This window comes from Passer domesticus, chromosome 6 (genome assembly GCF_036417665.1).
Source record: "Passer domesticus isolate bPasDom1 chromosome 6, bPasDom1.hap1, whole genome shotgun sequence".
NCBI lineage: Eukaryota > Metazoa > Chordata > Aves > Passeriformes > Passeridae > Passer > Passer domesticus.
The window spans coordinates 27472898-27493592 of record NC_087479.1 but is presented as its reverse complement, the minus strand read 5'-3'; the positions used below and the strand labels follow the sequence as shown (position 1 = coordinate 27493592).

At 34.1% G+C, this 20695-nt stretch overlaps 1 protein-coding gene across 4 annotated transcripts in view; it reads left to right on the top strand.

Moving 5' to 3' along the window:
* The window catches only part of SCFD1 (sec1 family domain containing 1), a 49279-nt gene that overhangs the window by 22843 nt on the left and 5741 nt on the right, over positions 1-20695 (top strand). For all 4 annotated transcript variants that reach the window (XM_064424053.1, XM_064424055.1, XM_064424054.1 and 1 more), the window contains 7 exons: positions 6585-6681; positions 10054-10124; positions 11014-11093; positions 11645-11707; positions 12734-12809; positions 14661-14714; positions 18820-18872. In XM_064424053.1, coding sequence (XP_064280123.1) covers positions 6585-6681; positions 10054-10124; positions 11014-11093; positions 11645-11707; positions 12734-12809; positions 14661-14714; positions 18820-18872 — 494 coding nt within the window. The remainder of the gene's footprint in view (positions 1-6584; positions 6682-10053; positions 10125-11013; positions 11094-11644; positions 11708-12733; positions 12810-14660; positions 14715-18819; positions 18873-20695) is intronic.

Below are 20695 nucleotides of genomic sequence, written 5' to 3'. Positions count from 1 at the left end.
ACGTATCATGGCAATTCATGACTTCAGTCTAAGCAATCTACTGTTCTGTATGTGTTTGTCAGAAGGGCACTGTTGACTGCTCACCAACAAAACTCATACCTAGAGATGTGTCAATAATGATGCAAGTTACTGAAGTGGTCTTTCCAGCAGGGTCTGTGTTAGATGTTTTGTGCATAATTTAAGAACTTCGCAACGGGGTTTGTCTTTCCTGTTTTAGTCTGCTGCTTTTGTCAGAGATCTTGCAGAGGGATTGGTGTCAAGTGAAGGCCCTGGTTACTGGTAGGATAACATGGAAAATGGATTTGTTTTCACAGCATGAAAACAGAAATTGTAGATGAGGCTTTCAGAAACACTGAAATTATTTTTCGTTTTGGAAGGTGTTTCAAATACCAAGTCTCACTGAAAATCAGTAATTAGAGCATTTTACCCCAAGCTACTTAAAATTCTTGGAAGGCAATGTGTTTTGAAAGTATCTTTAACATTTGTAAAGAATGTAAGATCTGTCTTCAGTTATTGCTACTGATTTTTTTTTAAGTACTCAATATGAGCAAAGGATTAATTCTGCAATTAAATTAATAAATTCATATTACATATTTGTAAAGTTGGAAAAGAGGTAAGTGTCTGTCTTAGCTCATTACTGTAAGGCCTAGTATATGGGCTTTTACATTGTTAGGTATGTCAATTTTCATATCTGACAATTTAAAAGCAGTACTTTATTACCACTGAAAAAAAATTGAAGTCAACAGTTTTAATATTTTGATACCTTGACTGTAAATTCACTTTTAGAGGAAAGATACTGGCATGATAATGTCAGGCCTAGACCAGTAGTATTCTGTGATTTGTTGGTTGGAAAACAAGTTTCAGAACAAGATGTAGAGTGGCAGTAACATCAGTTTGGGTTTCCAGTATCCTATTGGAAATGAGCTGGAGTCAGATGCATTAAATGATAGCCACACACTTGATTACCTAGAGGTGAAGGAATTGCTTTATCTGGGCGCTCAGCCAGCCCTTGGCTTGCTGCTCTGATAGGGAGCCTGCTATTAGGGAGTGTCCTAGGAGTGGTGGTCCATTCCTCCATGATTCTTAATTCTGGTACTGCAAAGTGCTCATGCTCTTTACCTTGTTATTGTATAAATGTCAAAGAAAATTGTGAGACAGTAGCCATGCAGTTTCGTCAATATATTGATATGTACATCTCTGTCATCTTTTGTTTTGACTTAGAAAGCATCAGTTCATCTTCAGATATTTAGGACACTGTCTTAAACTAACGTCTTAAACTAATTCTTTTTTTTTCTATTGAAATTTGCCTATGGTAAAGGCTTTTAACTGAATCAAAGTAAAGTATATTCCAACTGCTTTCTCCTGACCATTTTCTCCTGTCTTTTCACCCTCCAGTGTTAGAAAAAGTATCTTTCAATCTTGAGCTATGGAATTTTAGTATGCAGGACATTATGCTACCTAGTGGATTCCTCAAAAATACTCTCAAAAAGGGCAGTGTCTCATTCAGTACTTCCAAAAGATATTTTGATTACACATGGACTATGTGGTTAATGGGTTTTATGCAAAGTTACATAATGAAACCGGATTAGGATAAGGCTGAGTTTTTTTGCAAGTAAGTGCTGAAGTCTTGAGAAGCTAGTGAGGAACCATGCTCTTCTTCAGGTTACTATATTTTCACTTCTAAAATAATCAGGAAGTGCATTGATGCTTTAAAATAGACTGTTTGCATTATCCATTATGGGGTTTTACTATATTAATTATTTGAGCATTTTTCTTCACTATATATATAAGGTTCTATGCAAAGAATGCAACAAGACCTGCTTTGGATATATAAGTGAATTTCATTTTTCTTGTGGTTATACTTTAATGTTCAGTTTACAGCTGCTTTCCACATTCTCTTGGATCATTTTCTAAGACACGGCAAGAGGAAACCAGGAATTAATCACATACTTACGGGTCCTGGCAGTTTTTTGGCTTAAGTTTTTAGTGAAATAATGGAAAGTATGCATCACTTTTTCATGAAGTGAACCATCAAGTATTTACTGTCAGTGCTTAGAACAAATGCATCCTTGTTTTGCATTTATTGGTTTTTCCTCTGCTGAAGCTGGTGACTGAAGGTCTGGACCCAACAGATAACAGATTTAGAGCTAGAGTTACCTATCTAGCTGCTTTAAAATTTCAAGTAATGCTTATCTTTGCATGTCATTCTAATATGAGTAGAGTTACTGATACATGTTAAATCATGAATATAAAAAGATTCACACATACACTTTTCTAAAATGACAGCTGGGGGGGTAGATTAGATAACCTCTTGCTGGAATTCTACAGATATGAATTTAAGTGGCAGATTTTTATATGTATTGTTGTCTGTCTTAAATTACTTGTATTTCTTTTAGGGTTTTTTTTGAATTTTACATGGTTTTATTATGTATCTCTACTTCTGCTTGATGTTAAGGTCTGACACTTTGAATGATCTCTTAAAATTGGGATCCCCTTAATTGAATATAGCCTTTCAAGTTTTCAAATTCATATTTTTAAAGGAGTTCCACTCTTTCAAGTACTCTGTTTTAAATAAGGTTACATTTTGTTCTTACACCATGTGAAATGGTATGTGTTTGTAAAATATGTGTGTCATAGTGGGCCAGGCAGTTTTTCTGTAGTTCAGAACTGATAATTCATGAACCTTCTAGTAACAACAGATTTTTCTGAGTTCAGTTACAGTGACCTTCCCATTATCATTCTGTGCAGTTCAGTGAAAAGGAATTGGCTGTGTCTGCCACTCCCAGCCTTGTTCCAGAGTTTCTCTTCCTCTCCCTAGCAGCACACTATAATTACCTGACCAGCCTCCCTCATTCTGGAGGCTGTTATTTCTGGTTGTTCTCTGTCAGCATCTTTGAAAAAGACTTCAGACAGTTTCTTAGAAAATGTCTTCTCTCTTCTCCATATTCTCTCGCTCTAAAATTAAAACCTTTTGTAGTGTAAAGAGGATAGAAGACCTTCCAGCAAGTCTTTAAAAAATTACCCTTTAAGAGATTTTAATGGGTCCTGCTTCCACTTACTTACTTTGAAAAGAAGGAATTTTGTGTTCATTTTGGAGTACAGTGCTCAAGTAGACTTTCCCATGTACTTCAGTAATTTTCCCTAAAATAAGTTTTGGCTTATGAACAGCCTATTTCTAAAGATAAGTTGAAAGCTTTCACAAATATGTTTTTTTTAAAAAGCAAGCTGAAGTGTGGCCCTTTAACTGCAATATAGAATCCTGTTCCTGAAAGGGCAGCCAGAAAGGTCTCTTGAATGAGATTGGTGTGGAACAAGATATCATAGTAGAAAGTCAAGAGCAGGAGGCAGAAAATGAATAAATGTAAATGTAAATTTGTCTTAACTTTATTATTTTTTTATTATTATTGATTTTCTTCCCATTGCTTGCCAGTTTGGCACCCATAAGAACATATTCTGTGCTGTGTTTTTTATTGAATCTACAGGATTGTTTAGCTCCTATTTCCCAGCTTTTCCTCTTGGCATGTCTGTGAGTTTGCCATTGAGTGAGCAAAATTGCACTTATTTAGATTAAATGGGACATCTGCTTCTTATCAGCACCTCTTAGACAAGTTGGCTCTTCGAGAAGTAACTGTCTCATTGATGTGGCATATCTGGGATATCTATCAAAAGGTAACTAGTAGTGTTTAAGGCTATTCAGTAGCCCATATGAAATTTGATTAGGTGTCCATCTAATTCCTAGCAAAGCAGTATAAGAAAAATATTGCCCTAATTACAACTTTGCTAGTAACTTTCATTAATTATCTAGTGAAGAAGCAGCTGAATAGACTTACCATATTGATCCATCTCTTTAGTTTGTCACATCAGACAGAGTCTCAAAAGTTTTACATTGCTGCTTACATCTGATGTCCCTATTGCAGATAGGGAAAAAAAAAAAACGACCCACCAGACAGTCTGTTGAAAAAAAAATGTGGACCTGAAGTTTTGGGATTTTCAGTTTGGGGTTTTTCCCCCAAAGAGTGCTGAGTTCACACTTCAGAAGTAATTGTGCAAAATTTTTGAAGAGAGTGAGTGTACATGTTTCATTAATGTTTCAGTTTAGGCTCAAAGTATAGAACATACATGCAACCAGTGAATTTTCTTTGCTGCTGCTAATCTGTTTTGTTCAGCAGCCATAGTCAAACAGTCATAAAGTTACACATGGCTGTGAAGAATTTTACCTAGCCTGTGCTCCAAGTAAGTTAACAATTGTCAATCTGTTCTTAAAATGGAAAGTAACTGATGTTTGAATTACGAAATTTTATTTAGAAGTTGGTCTGTAAACAAATACAGAGAATCAGTGAATCTTTTTATGTTGTACATTTTTACATGCCATCTCAATAAATTTCTTGTAAACAGATCACCAGCTAAGATAATATGGGCTTTGCCAAATTCAACAGTAATATATTTAACTTTATAAGATCAAGTTTCCACATTTCAAGACAATCCCTTTTTTATTGGATGCCTTTTGTTGGGGAAAATATTTTAAACTTAAAAACATTGAGTTTCGCCTCACATAACAAGATACTAATGTCAATAAAACAGAGAAAGCAAGTGAATATAATGGAAATACTTTAAAAATTGTACTAGTTTCTGTGCAATTAATTCATATCTATAGAGAGATTTAACAAAAATGTAACACAGAAAATCTCCAAGGCACTGTAGAATTGAGGTCTCACATGGTTTACCAGATACCAAATTGCATGTGATGTAAGGTCTTGGAAATAGGCTGGTAGCTCGATTCTATTCAGACTTCATATTACTCTTTTAATATTAGCTCAAGGTAAATACAGCTTGAAAGAAGCTCTAGATCTTTTATTTGCTCATTCCATGCACCTTATATGTAGTCATAGTCACTATAACAATCAACAGAAGACATTCTTCTGCCCCTAAAAGTAGCAGGGGGTCATGTCTGAGTGCTCTTCATGGTAATTTATTTTATAAGCTATAATTGCAAGCATCCACAAAAGCTTTAAATTAAGTTGTTGCTTTGCAAGTAACTGCTTTTCTCAAGGAGTTCAGTAAGTGGTGACTGAGAAATGGAAGCATTGTATGTAGCTACATGCATCGTAAGCTAATCACCATATGCTTTCAATATAAAAGTATTCTTGTAATTCATATCTTTTTTACTTTGCTTTCTCTTCTGTAGCTCTTTTTTTGAGGAACTTAGAGTGCTCAGAAGGTGAAAGACCCTGATAGTCTTATGGTAGAGAAGTACCTCTTTTTTTTTTTTTTTGAAGAGGTGGTAAAATACCTTTTTTTAAAATTATTTTTTTATTTGTGATCTCAGGAATAATTTTAGTACTATTCAGAAATCTGTGAAAACCAGACTTTTAAAGTTTTTATGTAGTGTCATTACAACTACTACTGCACTGAATAAAATATGTCATAGCAGTTTTAAATGCTTTGGCATTATCAGGCAAAATTTCTCAAATCATTTAACCCAAGAAAAGCAGGGTGACTCTTGCTCACTCTGGCTATATCATTTCAGTCTCACAGCAGCAATGTGTCAGGTGTGGACCAGACACACTTCAAAAGCAGCAAGATGGAGATCCACTCTGCCAGTCTCCTGTTGGAGCCAATACATGGCTGAATGTGTTCAAACATCAGGATTTAGTTAGTTACCAGATACTAAGGTTTTGTAAGCTGAGTAGCTGAACATTGGTTGTGATGCTACATTTTAATGTTCAAACACACATAATGTTCTGCATTGTAATGGAACATTTTAAAATAAGTTCTGGAGTTCATTTTTCTATTTTCAGCTTGTAAGATCATGATCAATAAGTGCAAAGCTTCTCTGTTTGTGCAGATGTGCTGCAATGCAGTCATTACTTGCATGGCCATGTGATGTCTTCCGTAAAGCTTTTGCTCAATAATTTTGTATAGTCCCTGTGCCATCCTCCCTAAAAAGGATTTTCACAACATCTAGATGTGTCAATGTATAATGAGAGACTTCTTTTCCAGTGTTAACAAGATAATCTAATTATAAACTTCTCCATCTTTGGTGTGAGTGAATTATGGCAAGCCTTTGATCTGAGGTAGTATTTCCGTACCAGCCTAAGTTGGCAGTTGCCAACGTTTCTTCAGGATGATGCCTTAATGTATAAAGGAATTTTCCATATTTATCTTCATTGAATAATTGTCTTGTGGTCTGAGAGCCTGGAGGTTCAAAATAAATTGGACATAATATTCACTTGACCATTATTTTTTCCTTTTATAACATAGCAATGTGTATGATGGCATGTAGTTTTCAGCTGTGGCAAACCATAGTTGAAAACAAAGCTTCTCTTCCAGTTCAATATTCACAGCAGACACCCCTTGCTTAACTTGCCTTTTCACTTTTAATAGGATAATTAAATACAAATCAACTTACTGAGAGTTAATAAAAGCATATTATAATGCAAGCATTAGTTACTTTTACTGATAATTTATTTAAAAATAAATTTTTTAAAGCTGTATTTATAACTTAAACTACATACCTCTTGAAAGAGAAAATAAATATTCTTTCACAATTCTAAGATGTTAACCCTAACATTACTCTTAAACAGAGTCGAAAGCTGGATGTGTATTTTGAATACGAGGAAAAAATAATGAGCAAATCCACTCTGGACAAATCTCTTCTGGACATGATTTCTGACCCAGATGGTGAGTACTTTAAATCTGAACTTGGTATAAAATTTGTTAAGCTATACAATAAATCTATTCCTGCTTGGATTTCAGGGTTAATAAAGAGCAACCTGTGCAAGATTTGTAAAGAAAACAGCTTTTGATTAATCTTCAATAGCAGTCTAGAGAGTTTAATGCTTCAGTTGAGTAATATCCAAAATATTAGCTACTTCTGCAGCTCTACTAAAATCCTATCCTAACCTCTTATTTTTGAAGTTCAATATATTTATTTTTTGTGCTGTTCCAGTATTTAGTAGTATAGCATGGCATTCTGTGGTATGAGCAATACTAATTCTTTAAAATCCTCCTGCACATTTTATAACCTATACCTACCTCACAAACACCATAGAATTTGATCAGATCAAGGGACTGTAATGTAGCTCCTGCTTGTGTGAGGAAAGAGACGAATGGAACAAGTGGAGAGAAGGGACACAAGATGTGAATTGGCCAGTTCACTGGGACTCACCTGAAGCTTTGCATGTCCTGATTCAGCTGCGCCATGTCTGTTTTCATCATGTAAGAGCACAAGCAATGCATCCCAGCTTCTGAGTCAGATATGGGTCATACATATCAGAGCATTGCACACCAGGGGTGCTCTGGTTCTCTATTAGCAGGAGTCACTGGGGTGTTTCTCTGAAAGGCTGACCCAAATGACTTCTCAGCTTTTTGTACTATTCCAGCATCAATTCTTCTTTCAATCTGTCACAACCTGATGTGTGTCAAAACCCTCTGACAGATTTTAGTATGATCTGATACCAGTTGGCTGGAAGAAAATAATGTGCAGAGCAAAAGTGCAAAACTTAAATTATGATCTCTGACTTGTCTGCATACTGGCAATTATGTTGGCAAACCTCAAGCATTTAGAGACCCAGGGTTCCTGCTCTTTTTCCAGTGTGCTCTTTAAGAAAATGGTTTGTTACTGCATGATTATGTGTGTAGTCTTACAGCTACATACTGAGCTTAATGCCTGCTTGGAGTTTTATAATGATTCATATTTATAAAAAGAGTATATATACATCCTGTTGGCTTTCTGCAAAAATCTTTTAATAGCGTCCGTGCTATATAATCAAAAGGCAGTAGGAGAAATAGTGCCCAGTTGGTAGAAATCTGAGCTAAAATTTTAAAGATCTCATAATGGCTCAAGTCTAGAAACTAATGAACTTTCAGAAAATCTAATGTCAGGTATCAATCTGTAATTCAGTACATACATTCATTTTTTATTTGATGCTAATAAGAATATGTATAATCTGTATTTTCATTAAGCATCAATACGAACTAGTCCTTTTCCATGTTCAGAATTAATATTTCATGTACTGTTTTGATTTCAGCTTTTATGTTTGCATAAACTTAGATATGAAAACAGCTTGTATGTCCTACTGGATCAATTACTTTTTACCTGAATCTACATTTTCTATGCCTTTTTAGAGTTCAGTGTAGAGCAAATTGTTTTCCAAGCCTGATGTATCTTACCAACATTCCTATTGGCAAGGTTCCTGGGTTTTAACAAGAGAAAGATTAGATTCACAAGCTAGAATTTTTCTTCATAAGCTAAGTATTCAGGTTTTCACAGTATTGTTAGCATTTTATATGCATTGTCTAGTTTTAAGTTTATGTATGAAAAAGATTTAAGTTAAATCACAGTGGTTATTTCCAGGCATGCTGTCTTGTTAAACTGTCCATCCTCTTATGTGATTCACTGAGAAATACCATCAGAAAACATTTTTAAGGAATAATGCATCAAGTCTTCCTGTGCTTCTGGTGGATTATTTATTGGCATTATGTGTGGGGATATTTGTCTTGTGGATGATGGGATCTGCAGAGCTCTTGATGAAAGCACTTAGATGTGACCACTTAACAGTTGCAGGCTTCAGCCTCCCATTTGTTACTGTGATGTTCCCACCTACCACTCAGGACTATTAGCTGCCTCCCATTTTAGTGGGTATTGCCCTACCCTGGAGTAGGGATAAAATGGGAGCTAGGGGCTGCCTGCTGGTTTTTCAACTGAATATAAAATTGGTCCATTCTAGGTTCACCAAGTTAGGTTTTCTTCAGAATGTTGAGCAGTTTGCCTCTCTGTGCTGTCACAGATTGTAGTCTAGAAAAAAGTAGTGAATATTTGACAGTCAATTGACCTGAGTCTTACAGCTGTTCATCACAGCTTTTTCTACCCAAGTGAATTCCAGGTGGATCTCTACTTTGAAAGCTGGCTTTTGGTTTTGATAATACAAAGTTTCTTCAGTTCTTGATGTTCTGACGTACTAGTATTTGGTAAAGTTTAGTAAAACCTGCTTTTCAGAGAAGATTGTACCAAGTCATAAATGCTCATTATGACAGCACTTGCTCTTAACTTCTGCCAGACTAAATATATGCTCACTTATAAATAAAAGTTGCAGATTAGATCAGATGGTCTCCTGCTGACTTAATCCGCATTCCATAGTAGGGGAAAACATCCCAAAACAAGCAATACTGAAAAAGAAAAATAGGAAAAAAAGTAATTTTCTTACCCTCAAGTACAAGAAAGTGTAGTCTTATAAAATATTGTACTAAAAGTATCAGGCTTTTATAATGAATTTTAATTTGAAAAGTTTGTTTTGAGAAGTTGTTCTGAAAACTTCATTTGAAACTATGGTCTTTACTAACAGTGATTCTTGTCTAGAAAAATAAAAAAAAAATGTGTTCAAAATCTGATGTAGTAGCTTATAGTCTAAGTAGTGGCTACATCAACCTTTTGATCTGAAGAGATGAATTTTGGTTGCATATGAATAAATGCTTCCCAAGAATGGGAAGTGTTTTTCTCCAACAAAAGAGGATTTAAGAGGGGAAATCCTTTCTGAAGGCAAGTTGGAAGTTCAGGGATTTTTTTCCTGAACAGAGGTTCGTATAAGTGCTTTTGCAGTCCTTGAGTATTTCAGTACAGTGAACCATGGAGCTGTGTAAGCAAGTTGTAGAGCTAAAAAATAATATGCTGTGGTTATTACTTCTATGATTTTTCTTTAGTCTGCTTTTTCATGGACCTACTTCCAGATAATGTTTGCAATCTCTACATAAAATAAGTCATAATTTCTCTACAGAATTTATTTATATGTTATATGAAGAATAATATTTAGTACTGACAGAAGGGGGAAGTGTAAAACTTGCAGAAAGAATGAGCACATCTAACCCAACTCTTAATAAAGTTGCTGTATGTCTTTCTACCATTTTACACATGGAAGAAGGCCATGGTTATCAATAACATTTATTGTCATAACTAGAGATCTGCATGTACATATGTATGGCTGCTGAAGAGCAGTTAATGCAGCAGCATAGTTACAATTGTAGTTTATAATTATTTTTTTTTCTTTCTTACTGCAGCAGGAACTCCTGAAGACAAAATGCGATTATTTCTCATCTATTACATAAGCTCAGCTCAGGCACCTTCAGAGGTACCTATGTTCTTTACAGCTTCCAACACCAGATTTTACCACAAAGGATTTTCATTTCAGCACTAAGTAAATCGTTCTGTTTCTTTGCAAAGGGAAATATGAAATGCCCATGAAATTCTAAAACTAAAGAAATTTTGTCTTATTGTCAGGAAATGTGCTCACAGATTTAGCCACTGTTTCAAAGAATATGAATGACTAGTAAGAAGGAACATTATGTTGTGACATATTTAGATCAGAGTTACTGCAAGACACATCTAAGCATGTTTTCTATTACTCTGCTCCACTGCTCAAAGAAGTAGGTAAAGCAAAACAAAAATAGGACTGGTTTCACTTCATCTTCGTATATTCAAGAATGATTGAGTCAGTTGACTTGGAGATGAATTAAGGAAAAATGCATCTGCCAATATCTGAATAATTCAGGAGACAGTTTCTTCATATTTCTTTTGAACTTAGGATGATTAATTTCAAGGAAAATTCTTACACTGTAGAAACATTATCTGATGGAAAAGATGTTTGGTTAGGCAAATAGAAAGTATTTGTATTAATATATATTAGTTCCTCTTTGTTTATTATTTACTGTTTTGACATTGTACAGAAACCAGCATTCTGTTGGTGCTAGTATAAAGACTGTTCCATATCTGAAAGTGCACAGGATTTAATTCTACAAAAACTGTTCAGTTTAATGGGATCTGCTCATGACAAATTTAATTTCAAGTTGCATTTCCGTAGTTGGTAGGAAGTGGGGTTAAGATTCATAATTACTTTTTAACCGAGGTCAATGCTGTAACTTTGCACTGCCGATTTAATATTTAGATAAGGATATCTTGTCTTTGTACATGGAGTTAAGAGTAACTTCAACCTTTTATAATTCCCCACCTTATGATTTCAGATTGACTTGGAGCAGTATAAAAAAGCATTGATGGATGCAGGTTGTAATCTCGCTCCTTTGAGCTACATAAAACAATGGAAGTAAGTAATTTCTTCTGCTATATAAGGCTAACTGATTAATATAGAACCCAGCATTGTGTTCAGAAATTATGTGTTACTTCTCTTAAGTTGTAAATTATCTTTATATATTCATTTGGTATCAGTTTTTACTGTCATTGTTACGGTAACACATGCAAATCTTATTTTAAAAGTAAGCTTCATTGTGCCAGAACACTGTAGGACATGACATGTAGTAGTGCCCTTAATGATCCAGGACAGAAACAGCTTATTGAATTAGTTGAAAGGTTGTGCTAGTTCAGACTCCAAAGTTTTTTTTAGTTCATACCAAGGAGTCATGCTGGATATCAGTTATTGTAGTTTTACATATTATTTAAATTAAATTAAATTGTCTTTTACCTATAAAATCTAATTCCTATTGTATTTGTAGGCAAGAGGGATACATATAATAAATAGTTACTTCCTGAAAGAGTTCAAAATGCAGAAGTTTTTTCGCTTTCAGATTACTAGAATGGAACATTCTACAGAAGTATGTGCCTGAGATAAATACTTTTTTTCTATCCCTGCTTTCACAGAGCTTTCACTAAGATGGCTTCAGCTCCAACCAGCTATGGAAATGCTACACCTAAACCTTTGGGGTATGCTTTTGATTAATTTTTTGTAAGCCTTTGGGTTCTTTTATCCTGTTTTAGTAGCGCTGAAATTGTGGTTAGTGTTATAAAGGGCCTGGAACAAAACATCTCCCTGTTTGTAAAATTTTTAAATTACAGACAATTACAAGCACTCATCTCCCCTTAACAGTGCATAGTACACACAAAGAGAAAAATAAAAGGATCTGTGGCTAAATTCACAAATTATCTTAAACTCAGTGCTCTCTGCACCTGCACATTAAATGCAATCTCACAGGAGAGGAATTCAGCAGCAGGAACTGGATCTGTGACAGCTATCACTTTGAGCCCTAAGTAGTCAATGGCAGAAGATAAAAACAGCCCTTTATATTCAAAATCATTTCTCTCCTGGGTTTGGACACTGTTGGGGTGGAAGAACACACTGGAATGTCCTGGACTGGGTGTCTGACTGCTTGTTGAAAGGTGTAGTTATTTATTTCAAGATGCGAGAAAAAAAAGACGACTGTGCTAAGGTTACATATATCCCATACAGGATATAGGACTAGGGTCTTTCCATCTGCAGAGGATTTCAGTCCTTATTACCAGCTTTACTTTCAGGAATGCCCTGTCACTGTTGTAAGGAATCTGTGGCACAGTATGGTCAGAGAGAATGCTGGTGCTGTTTCACTTGGGAAAATCACTCATTGGTTTGTTGGAGATGCTCAGCCTCTCTGTTAATCGTGGTCTTTAGGATACCCACTTGAAAGGAGCACTCAAATCCTTACGTTACTGAAGTTGTAAAATAAACTGTCCAGTGGATTAAAGACTAGAATCCAAGGCTCCCATTGATAGGTGAGGACCTGTCTGGTAGATTACAAGTATATTCCCATACAGTTGACTGCAATGTGATATGAAGAATATATTTTATGACAAATTGAATTACTTGGTACTTAGGTCCTATTGACTTCATTGGAAATTGGATGTCAGTATAAAGCTTAAGAATATAAATGAAAAACAAAAATATCTTTTACATCATCTTTATATTGTTTTTTTCAGTCTGTTTTCACGTGTTATGAATACAGGATCACAGTTTGTAATGGAAGGAGTGAAGAACTTGGTACTGAAGCAACAAGTAAGTTTAAAAAAAAAACAATTAAAAAGTCTGTCATGAGTATTGTGAACATTTGGAAAAACAAATTTCAGTACCTTTGTCATATTAATAAAATTCATTGTACAGTGAAAAAAGTAAACATAAATCTCTGCTTGTGGATAGATCTATCACTTTGTAACTTCCAGGTATCAAATAAGTAACAAATAATTCCCATTTTCTTTGAAGACCTCTTTGTAGCAATTAAGAGTGATTTCGGCATTATAAAAAGAACAGCTGTAGAATACTCAAAGTAGACTAGACCTTCAAACAACAAATAAACAAAAAATATAAGAATTTGTATCTTTACTTAAAACTACATGCATTAAGTTAATTTATTTCAGAGTGATTAAAAGGCTGAAAGTGTTAGTTCTCTGTTTACTTACTATTCAAACAAATATGTTTATAATGACAGGACCTCCACCTTCACATATTCACTGAACTTTGTAAAGTATTTCTGAGCATAACTTGCATGTAAATATACATCCTCCCAAAGAAAACAAACAGCAACAACAACAACAAAAAAAAAGAAACTGGTTGTATAACTCATAGCTGGAATGTTGAATTGTGGTTCCCAGAAACCACCTTCTCTACAGAGAATACATTATTTTCTCAACATGTACTTTTGTCAGATGGCAATAAATAAATATTTATTTATGGTTTAAAATCTTAATTCTGTAGTATTTTCACATCAAGATTTCTGAAAAAACAAGATCATTCATAATACTATAATTCAGTTGAAGAGTCAGAATTCAAAATGAGAAATATAACATATCAGAACTAAATAAAATGAAGTCTTAACTAAAGATTTATCTTTTTGACCTGCTTGATCTTATCATTGTCATTGTTTGTTTATTCAGCCTGTTATACACATAATTTATACATGAAAGGTATTTGCTATCACAGAAAAGTTTAAAATTGGAGTCTCAGATTTGTAGGGCAGTTAATTCTGCAGGAATTTCACTATGACTACAATGATAAGCTGTATTGCAGAGTTACAACTCAGTGGTATATCATGAAATGTGATAGAGGAAAATTTAAATAATACACCTTGCATGTGTGTTATATGTTATAGAGAAATCTTCAGATAAGCTGTTACTTATAATAATAGAAAACAAGTATAGTCTCCAGGAGAATTCCTCCTCTCCTTGTATTAAACACATTTTGTCATTTGTTTAAATGTGCGGCGTTAAAGAGTTAATATTATTCTGTACAAGATGGCTTGCAATATTTTGCGTTCTGAGGGAGCAAAAAGCCAATTTGCTTTGTTTTCAGGATGTGCCTTTCTGGCTTTTAATTTCTTCTCCAGGTATTTTAGGGTAGCCAGATGAGAAGCCTTTCTTCCTCATTTTTGTAAGCCTAATGTAGGTCTGTGGTATTTCTATTAAAGCTAACTTTTTATTTTTCCTTCAGTAATTCACATCAGGATTCACATCAGTTTTCCAGTGTAATATGTAGATCATCCTTTGGAATGTCCTCTTCTGATACATCCTGTCAACAAGACTCGTTTCCAATCCTGTTGCTATGTAAACTCAACCTCAGTTTATTATAACTGAAGTAGTTTAACTCCTTAATATTCAGGTCTTTTGTCCCAGCTGACATTTTCTGTGTTAAATAAGGAACAGTAATCTTGAATTTCACCTCAGTTTATTCCTTTGCAGGTCATCCAAAAATTTGTTGCCAGGGTTGATTTTTTTACCCACTTCTTAGCATAAGAGGAAAACTGTTTAAAATAGTATTTCAGATGCTCTGTGAACTCTTCCAGTAATAATGTGCCTGGGAATAGTTCTTAATAAGCTTTTCAGCATTCCATCAATTTCATGTTATGTTTTACAGAATCTGCCAGTCACACGTATTTTGGACAACCTTATGGAGATGAAGTCAAACCCTGTGAGTACAATTGCCTTCATACAGAGAGAGGTGGAGCAAATGAAATCTTGAGGCTGTGATATGTAATATGCTAACGCTAATTTTTTTCATGATAGAAAAGATCAAATCATGCTGTATTTCAAGAATGGCACCATTTTCATAACTATTTAATAAGACCTCTTTCATTAAAATAGTCTAAGCAACGACAATTTATTGTGTCTCATTGGAACTAATATTTTTTAGATTTTTCCTATTCTGAGCTTCTATTACACTGGTGTTTTACTAAGCTTCTGTTGCTCCTAAATTTCTACATTAAGCTGTAGACTGAAATTTTCTTTGCATCAAAGTGTTTGGTTTTTTTTAAAGAGCACAGCTTCAGAAGTGAAATATTTTGAGAGAGTTGTATTAGGGAAGATTACATTTCCCACATATTTAAACTTTGCTATGTGAGGAAAATATTTTACTACTGATTCAGTCATTCTGTTTATGAGCAGAGGTGGTTTTTGTCAGAAAATTCCTCTTCTTGCCTTGTTTCTGTGAAAGTTTACTTAGATATTTTAAATTTAAACATTACAAATTTTTTAATTGCTTATGTGCTAGCTACACAGTTAAGGCATTTGCTAGAACTTCCAACTAAAAGTAGGCCTGGTTAGTAGGTTCATGTATTAACTGTATGTACAGAGGGAAAAATAATGGTAAAATATTAATATTATCAACATCCAAGTTATCCTTTATTTTCTTAACTGTACTTCATAGATGTTATATGTCATGATTCTTAGCAGATAATTTGCTTTCTCTTAACAACAAAGGAATTGACACTGTTTCCAGCATTAGTGGATTGTTGTTCCTGTTTGAAAGACTTGGAAAAGATGTACAGGGCTAACTTTATTTAGTCAACCAGTAGAGGTCACCCAGAACACTTACCTTAGAAAGCTGCAATTGAAAGTATAGGTAACTTACAAGAAGGTGAAAAATTAAAACAATTTTTTAAAAAATAAACATTAGCTTCCTCAGGCTACAAATTTAGTTGATGGAGAAAAGTTTACAAGTCATATGAGGTTTTTTTCTGACTTAATTTTTGCACATTTTACTTAGTGGAAAACAGCTAGCAGCACTTTGATAATTCGGAGAAAACATTGATCTTCTCACTTAAAAAATCAGCAATTGGGCCAATCTGTCAGTCAGAGCTTCCTGTTCCACTGCCATGGCAGAGACTGATACTCATGGCACAAAACAGGGAGTCCCACTTTTTGAGACAGAGGAGACCAGGCAATCCCTAAAGACTGGTTCTCCTAATCTGCATGAAAACTGACAGCAAGTTTGGGAGTAAGTTTCAGCCAGAGGAAGCAAGCCAGAGAGTCATTGTGGAATGTGTTTAGACTTGCTGTACTATCAACAGAAGTGAAATTGTATCTGGAAAAGGTCAATGTGTGGAAATACACCATTGTGGCTTCTGTTCATCTTCTGATGTGTGGGATCCTTTTCTATTTCCCAGAATAGAAAACTACAGCACTGCAGGCAAAACACAAAGGGAGAGGAAAAAAGTTCAAGATTTTAGTTTCTTACAACACGGAAAAAGTCTCCTTTATAATTCAAGAAATCTTATTAACCACAGAAATCACTGGATGATTGTGGATGAAATGTACATACAGATAAAAGGTGTAATGCAAATTTAGAGCAGATTAATGAGAAGTCAAGCAATTACATACAATGAATGTAAATAATTTATTTTTAAGATATTAAGTGCAAAAATAAAGAAAATATATGAAATGTACATACACGTTGTACCACAAAAATTCACGTGTATTATTGTCAGTTGAAATCTTGAACCTATTTAGAATTATATCCTGTGCAAAACTCTGTGGGGTTTTCTGTAAATCACTTTGTGTTTTGCTTGTCTCTGCTGTTTCTTTGGTCTCCCTGGCAAGGACAAAGAAGTCCATGCCACCTATGCTGTCCTAGTTTTTCAGAAGCAGGAACCATATGGGAAGCAGGAACCATTATGGGCCATAATACTATCTTGTAGCTTTTTACATTTTTCTAGATTGTGTAGCTATAGTTACACCTTTTCTTGAAAAACATATTCAGAAACATATTCTCCATATTATGGAGAGCCTTCTAACAGTCTTCTAGAAAATTATTTGATTACTGTGTGAGGAAAATCTTTGAAAAGTGAATCTTTACAAAGTGGTTTAGCCTCTGTCAGTAGAGTGTGTACATTTGTATTGACTTAAGAAGTAGATAGATCTTATTTGTAATATAAATTATTGAAACTGTATTTTGGTTAATACTGTCCCTTTCAGTGGATATGATACCTTTCAGACGTAGGATATACCTTTCATGCATTACAAAGAAAAATTCTAGTCCAAATTAGTCCTGTTAGATTCTGCAGAAGAACAAATACAGGCCGACAATGACATTTCCCATGGATCTTTTTCCATTTTAATTTTAAATATTGAAAACTAAGTTTATACATTCAGAAGTATTTCTTTTCTGCTGGAGTTGCTTAGGGACATCACACATTCAGTTGTGTTTAAGGAAAGTGCTATGCACGCTTGTTTTTCTTGGCAGACTTGCTACTTGTTAAAGAAAATAAAATCTACTAGGCTTTCTTTTCCCTGCACCCTCAGCACTGATTTCAGCAGAAATAGTGTATTTAAACAGCAACAGTGGAAAATCCCCATGTTATCACATTTCTGTTGCTTTACCACTTTCTGTGTGTCTACTTACACAAGGCCACAGTGAAAAAACACAGCAGTAATGCATTCAGGAATAAATGTTTGTAATATGTTTATTAACTCTTGATTTTTAGTTCTGTCATTAATCTGTAATTCACTCTAATAAGCAGAGAAAGTGAATCTTTTTATACCAGGTAAAGGTTTCTCAAATGCCCCTGAGTTTTATTCTATCAGTATCTCTCCAGTCCCAGCTCTCTTTGCCCCAGAGTCACTATACCACCTTCCGGTATGAAGCTGCAAAATCATGGATGCTGGCAGACTCCAGCAGTTGAAATTCCCAGTGGAGCATATAAAAGCATTTCACAGAGATTCAGGGGGAAATTAGATCTAAATTATTTTCTTCTTAAAAGCCAAACTGCAGGAAAAGAGAATTATTTTATGTAATTATATAAAAGCTTGTAATAGCAAATAGGTTTATTTTGTGTGTGTTTAACCACCACATGTATATTAAATACTTTTTAATATTAGAGTTAGTTATGCTATGTTAACTCTAGTAAATTCCCTAGATAATTTGTCTACTACTCAAGTATTATTTCTGCTCTACAGAATCATCAGAATTCAGAGGTTTTTGCATGTAAGCACACAGATAAAATCAACTGTAGTTATGCATGCAGTTTATCAACAAACTAAACTTCACAGTACCTGGATGAAAATGTGCTATAGAAACAGGAGAAAGCCAAGAAGTTGTCAGAAGGAGTTACTGAGATGTTTTGTTTTTCATCCATAATAATTGGCAAAAAACCTGCTTGTTGCCAGTAAAAATATTGGAAGTGCCTCAGTGTTCTGTGTGAAGAATTTTTTTTCTGTAGTTTAGAGAGTCAAACTTCTCAAATTTTTGTGGAACTCATTTCTTCTTCAAGAGCTTAATTTTGGTTTAATAGTAGTCATAAATCATGACATGAGAAGGATAAGTTACATAACAGTAGCAGATTTTGATCTGTCTTGTCCTTAGCACTCATTGCCACAGAAGTGTTTTGTTTTATAATGTTAAATCAATAGCAGATCTCTGTAACCTGGAAAATGTTCGTGTTTGTTACTAACCATCGGTGTTCCTCTAAAGCTGGTAACAATTTTTCTTTCTGCATGCTGTCTTTCTGTTGGGATTTATTATGCAACCAGTGTATTTTTTGGAAAGTGTGTGATAGTCAGTTTTAGGTGAACCAGAAATAAAAAGCTCAATAGCACCCTTCACAGCTTCTCACTGTTGTTTATTCTGTACTGGTTCAGTTATATATAAACTTTTTAAATACTAGTGGACACCGCAATTAATGTTGAATGATGTGATGGGAAATGATACTGGTTTGAACAATGTTTAATGCAATATATGCAAGCAAAAATTCATTAGCCAAAATTCCAATCTTTTGAGATAAAAACATACTTTTTAATAGGAGACAGATGAGTACCGGTATTTTGACCCCAAGATGCTGCGAGGCAGTGACAGGTGAGTTTTGCTTCTTTCCCTTTACTCCTTGAAAAGACTAACTTAAAAAATCTATTTTATTTTACTTGCTGACTACAAGTAATTATTTTGATCATTAATTCTAAGTCAAGACAATTGGTCTTGAAGGAATTTATAGCTGGGTACTTGGATCAATCAGATAAATTTTTATAACACTGCAAAAAAATCTAAAAAAAAAAAGTGCTAACATGTACATTAGTCACAGGAATGTGTATTAATATTTAGCAATAATAAATGTTAGAGTTCTTCATAGTTGTACTGCTTGGTTTCTTAGAAACTTTGTGAGTTTTCACTGTTAAGTTAAATAGTCATTGGGTAGTGCACCAAAATTTCCTTGTCACTTTTTAAACAGTTACAATTTTGATTTTAATACAACCCTTCTTTAGTAATTCGTTAATAAGTTTGAAAAAAATATTGAAATTTGACTGCACTTACTTTTGTTTAGTTCGGTGCATATTTTATGTTCATGTGTATATGAAGGGAGGCTTGGATATAGTTTATTTTGCCAGTAAAAAAGAGGAAGAGGAGTTACATCAAAAGTTTGTAAATCTTTATTTTTGCTTTCTGTCTTTATCTAATAATTGTCTGATAGTCTCACCTAATCTAATATCCTAGCAACAGAAGATACTGAATTTTGATATGTCTTCTAAAAATAACTGTCATCAAACTTGTGGAAAAACAATCATCTCATTTGGTTGCACCACTTTATTACAGGATCAGCATGGATAAAGTAGATCCAGGCTTGGTTTTAGTTATTTGCATGAAAATTGTGTCTCTACTTTGTTCTTAAAACATGACAAGTAAGAGGACATAAATTTCAAATTATATATATGTTTATGGAAAAGTGTTACAGATTATATAATTTCAAAGATAATAAAATCTTGAAATTATTAAAGACTAAAGTACTAGTATTTTATGCTTCATTTTGATTTCAGCTGTCACTGATTTGTGATGCTTTTATAGCATTTTTGGTAGATTTTGTGTAAAAATGCAAAGATTTATTTTACTCAAGCTGAAGGGTTTTTTCAATTTTTGGCCCTTTCTGTATAGTTTTTACATTGCTTTAAACAATGTAGAAATATTCATTTACAGCTGTTCATAAATGTGGCATTCTGTGTAGCTATAATACTCGTTACAGGGAATAGTTTTTAGTTTCTGGTTTGGGGTTTGTACGTAAGCTCAAGTTATGTTCCTTAAATCATATTTGGGCATGATAGCAAAACTCATATAGTGGTTTACCTAATTCTCTCTTCAAATATTTTGTAGACAATAAAAGCATATGTTAGTTTTCTTGACAAAATAATGATATTAAATAATATAATTAATGGATTTAATTTAAAAGTGACTAATTTTATTTTCTAATCTCCTCCCATTTTAAGAAATACTGGCATTTCTACTTAATATGGTTTAAATAGAGTAGTGACTGCATTGCTGTAATTCAATCCTAGGAAAACAGTGTCTTTCTATCCTGTGTAAAGCCTACCTCAAGTATAAACAGGCTTTGTCCTCTGAAAGGATGACACAAAACGTGTGTGGATTTGTTGTATCATATTCAAAAAATGAGAGAGTTGGGGTAACAGTTCTGCTTATGGGAAGTCTGTAGTATTCTTGACAGACAAAGCAACACATTAGAGATGGCCATTCCGTTTTAAACCTACACATTGGAATGTGTTTTGATTCAGTTGTTCTTGGTCGCTCAGAGAAAATGTCTTAAAATAAGGGAAAAAGGCAATTTGAAGGGGAAAATGCAGTAGTTTTAAGCTATTTTAGAATGTAAGTTGTATTTGACTTTCTGGGGCTGCAGG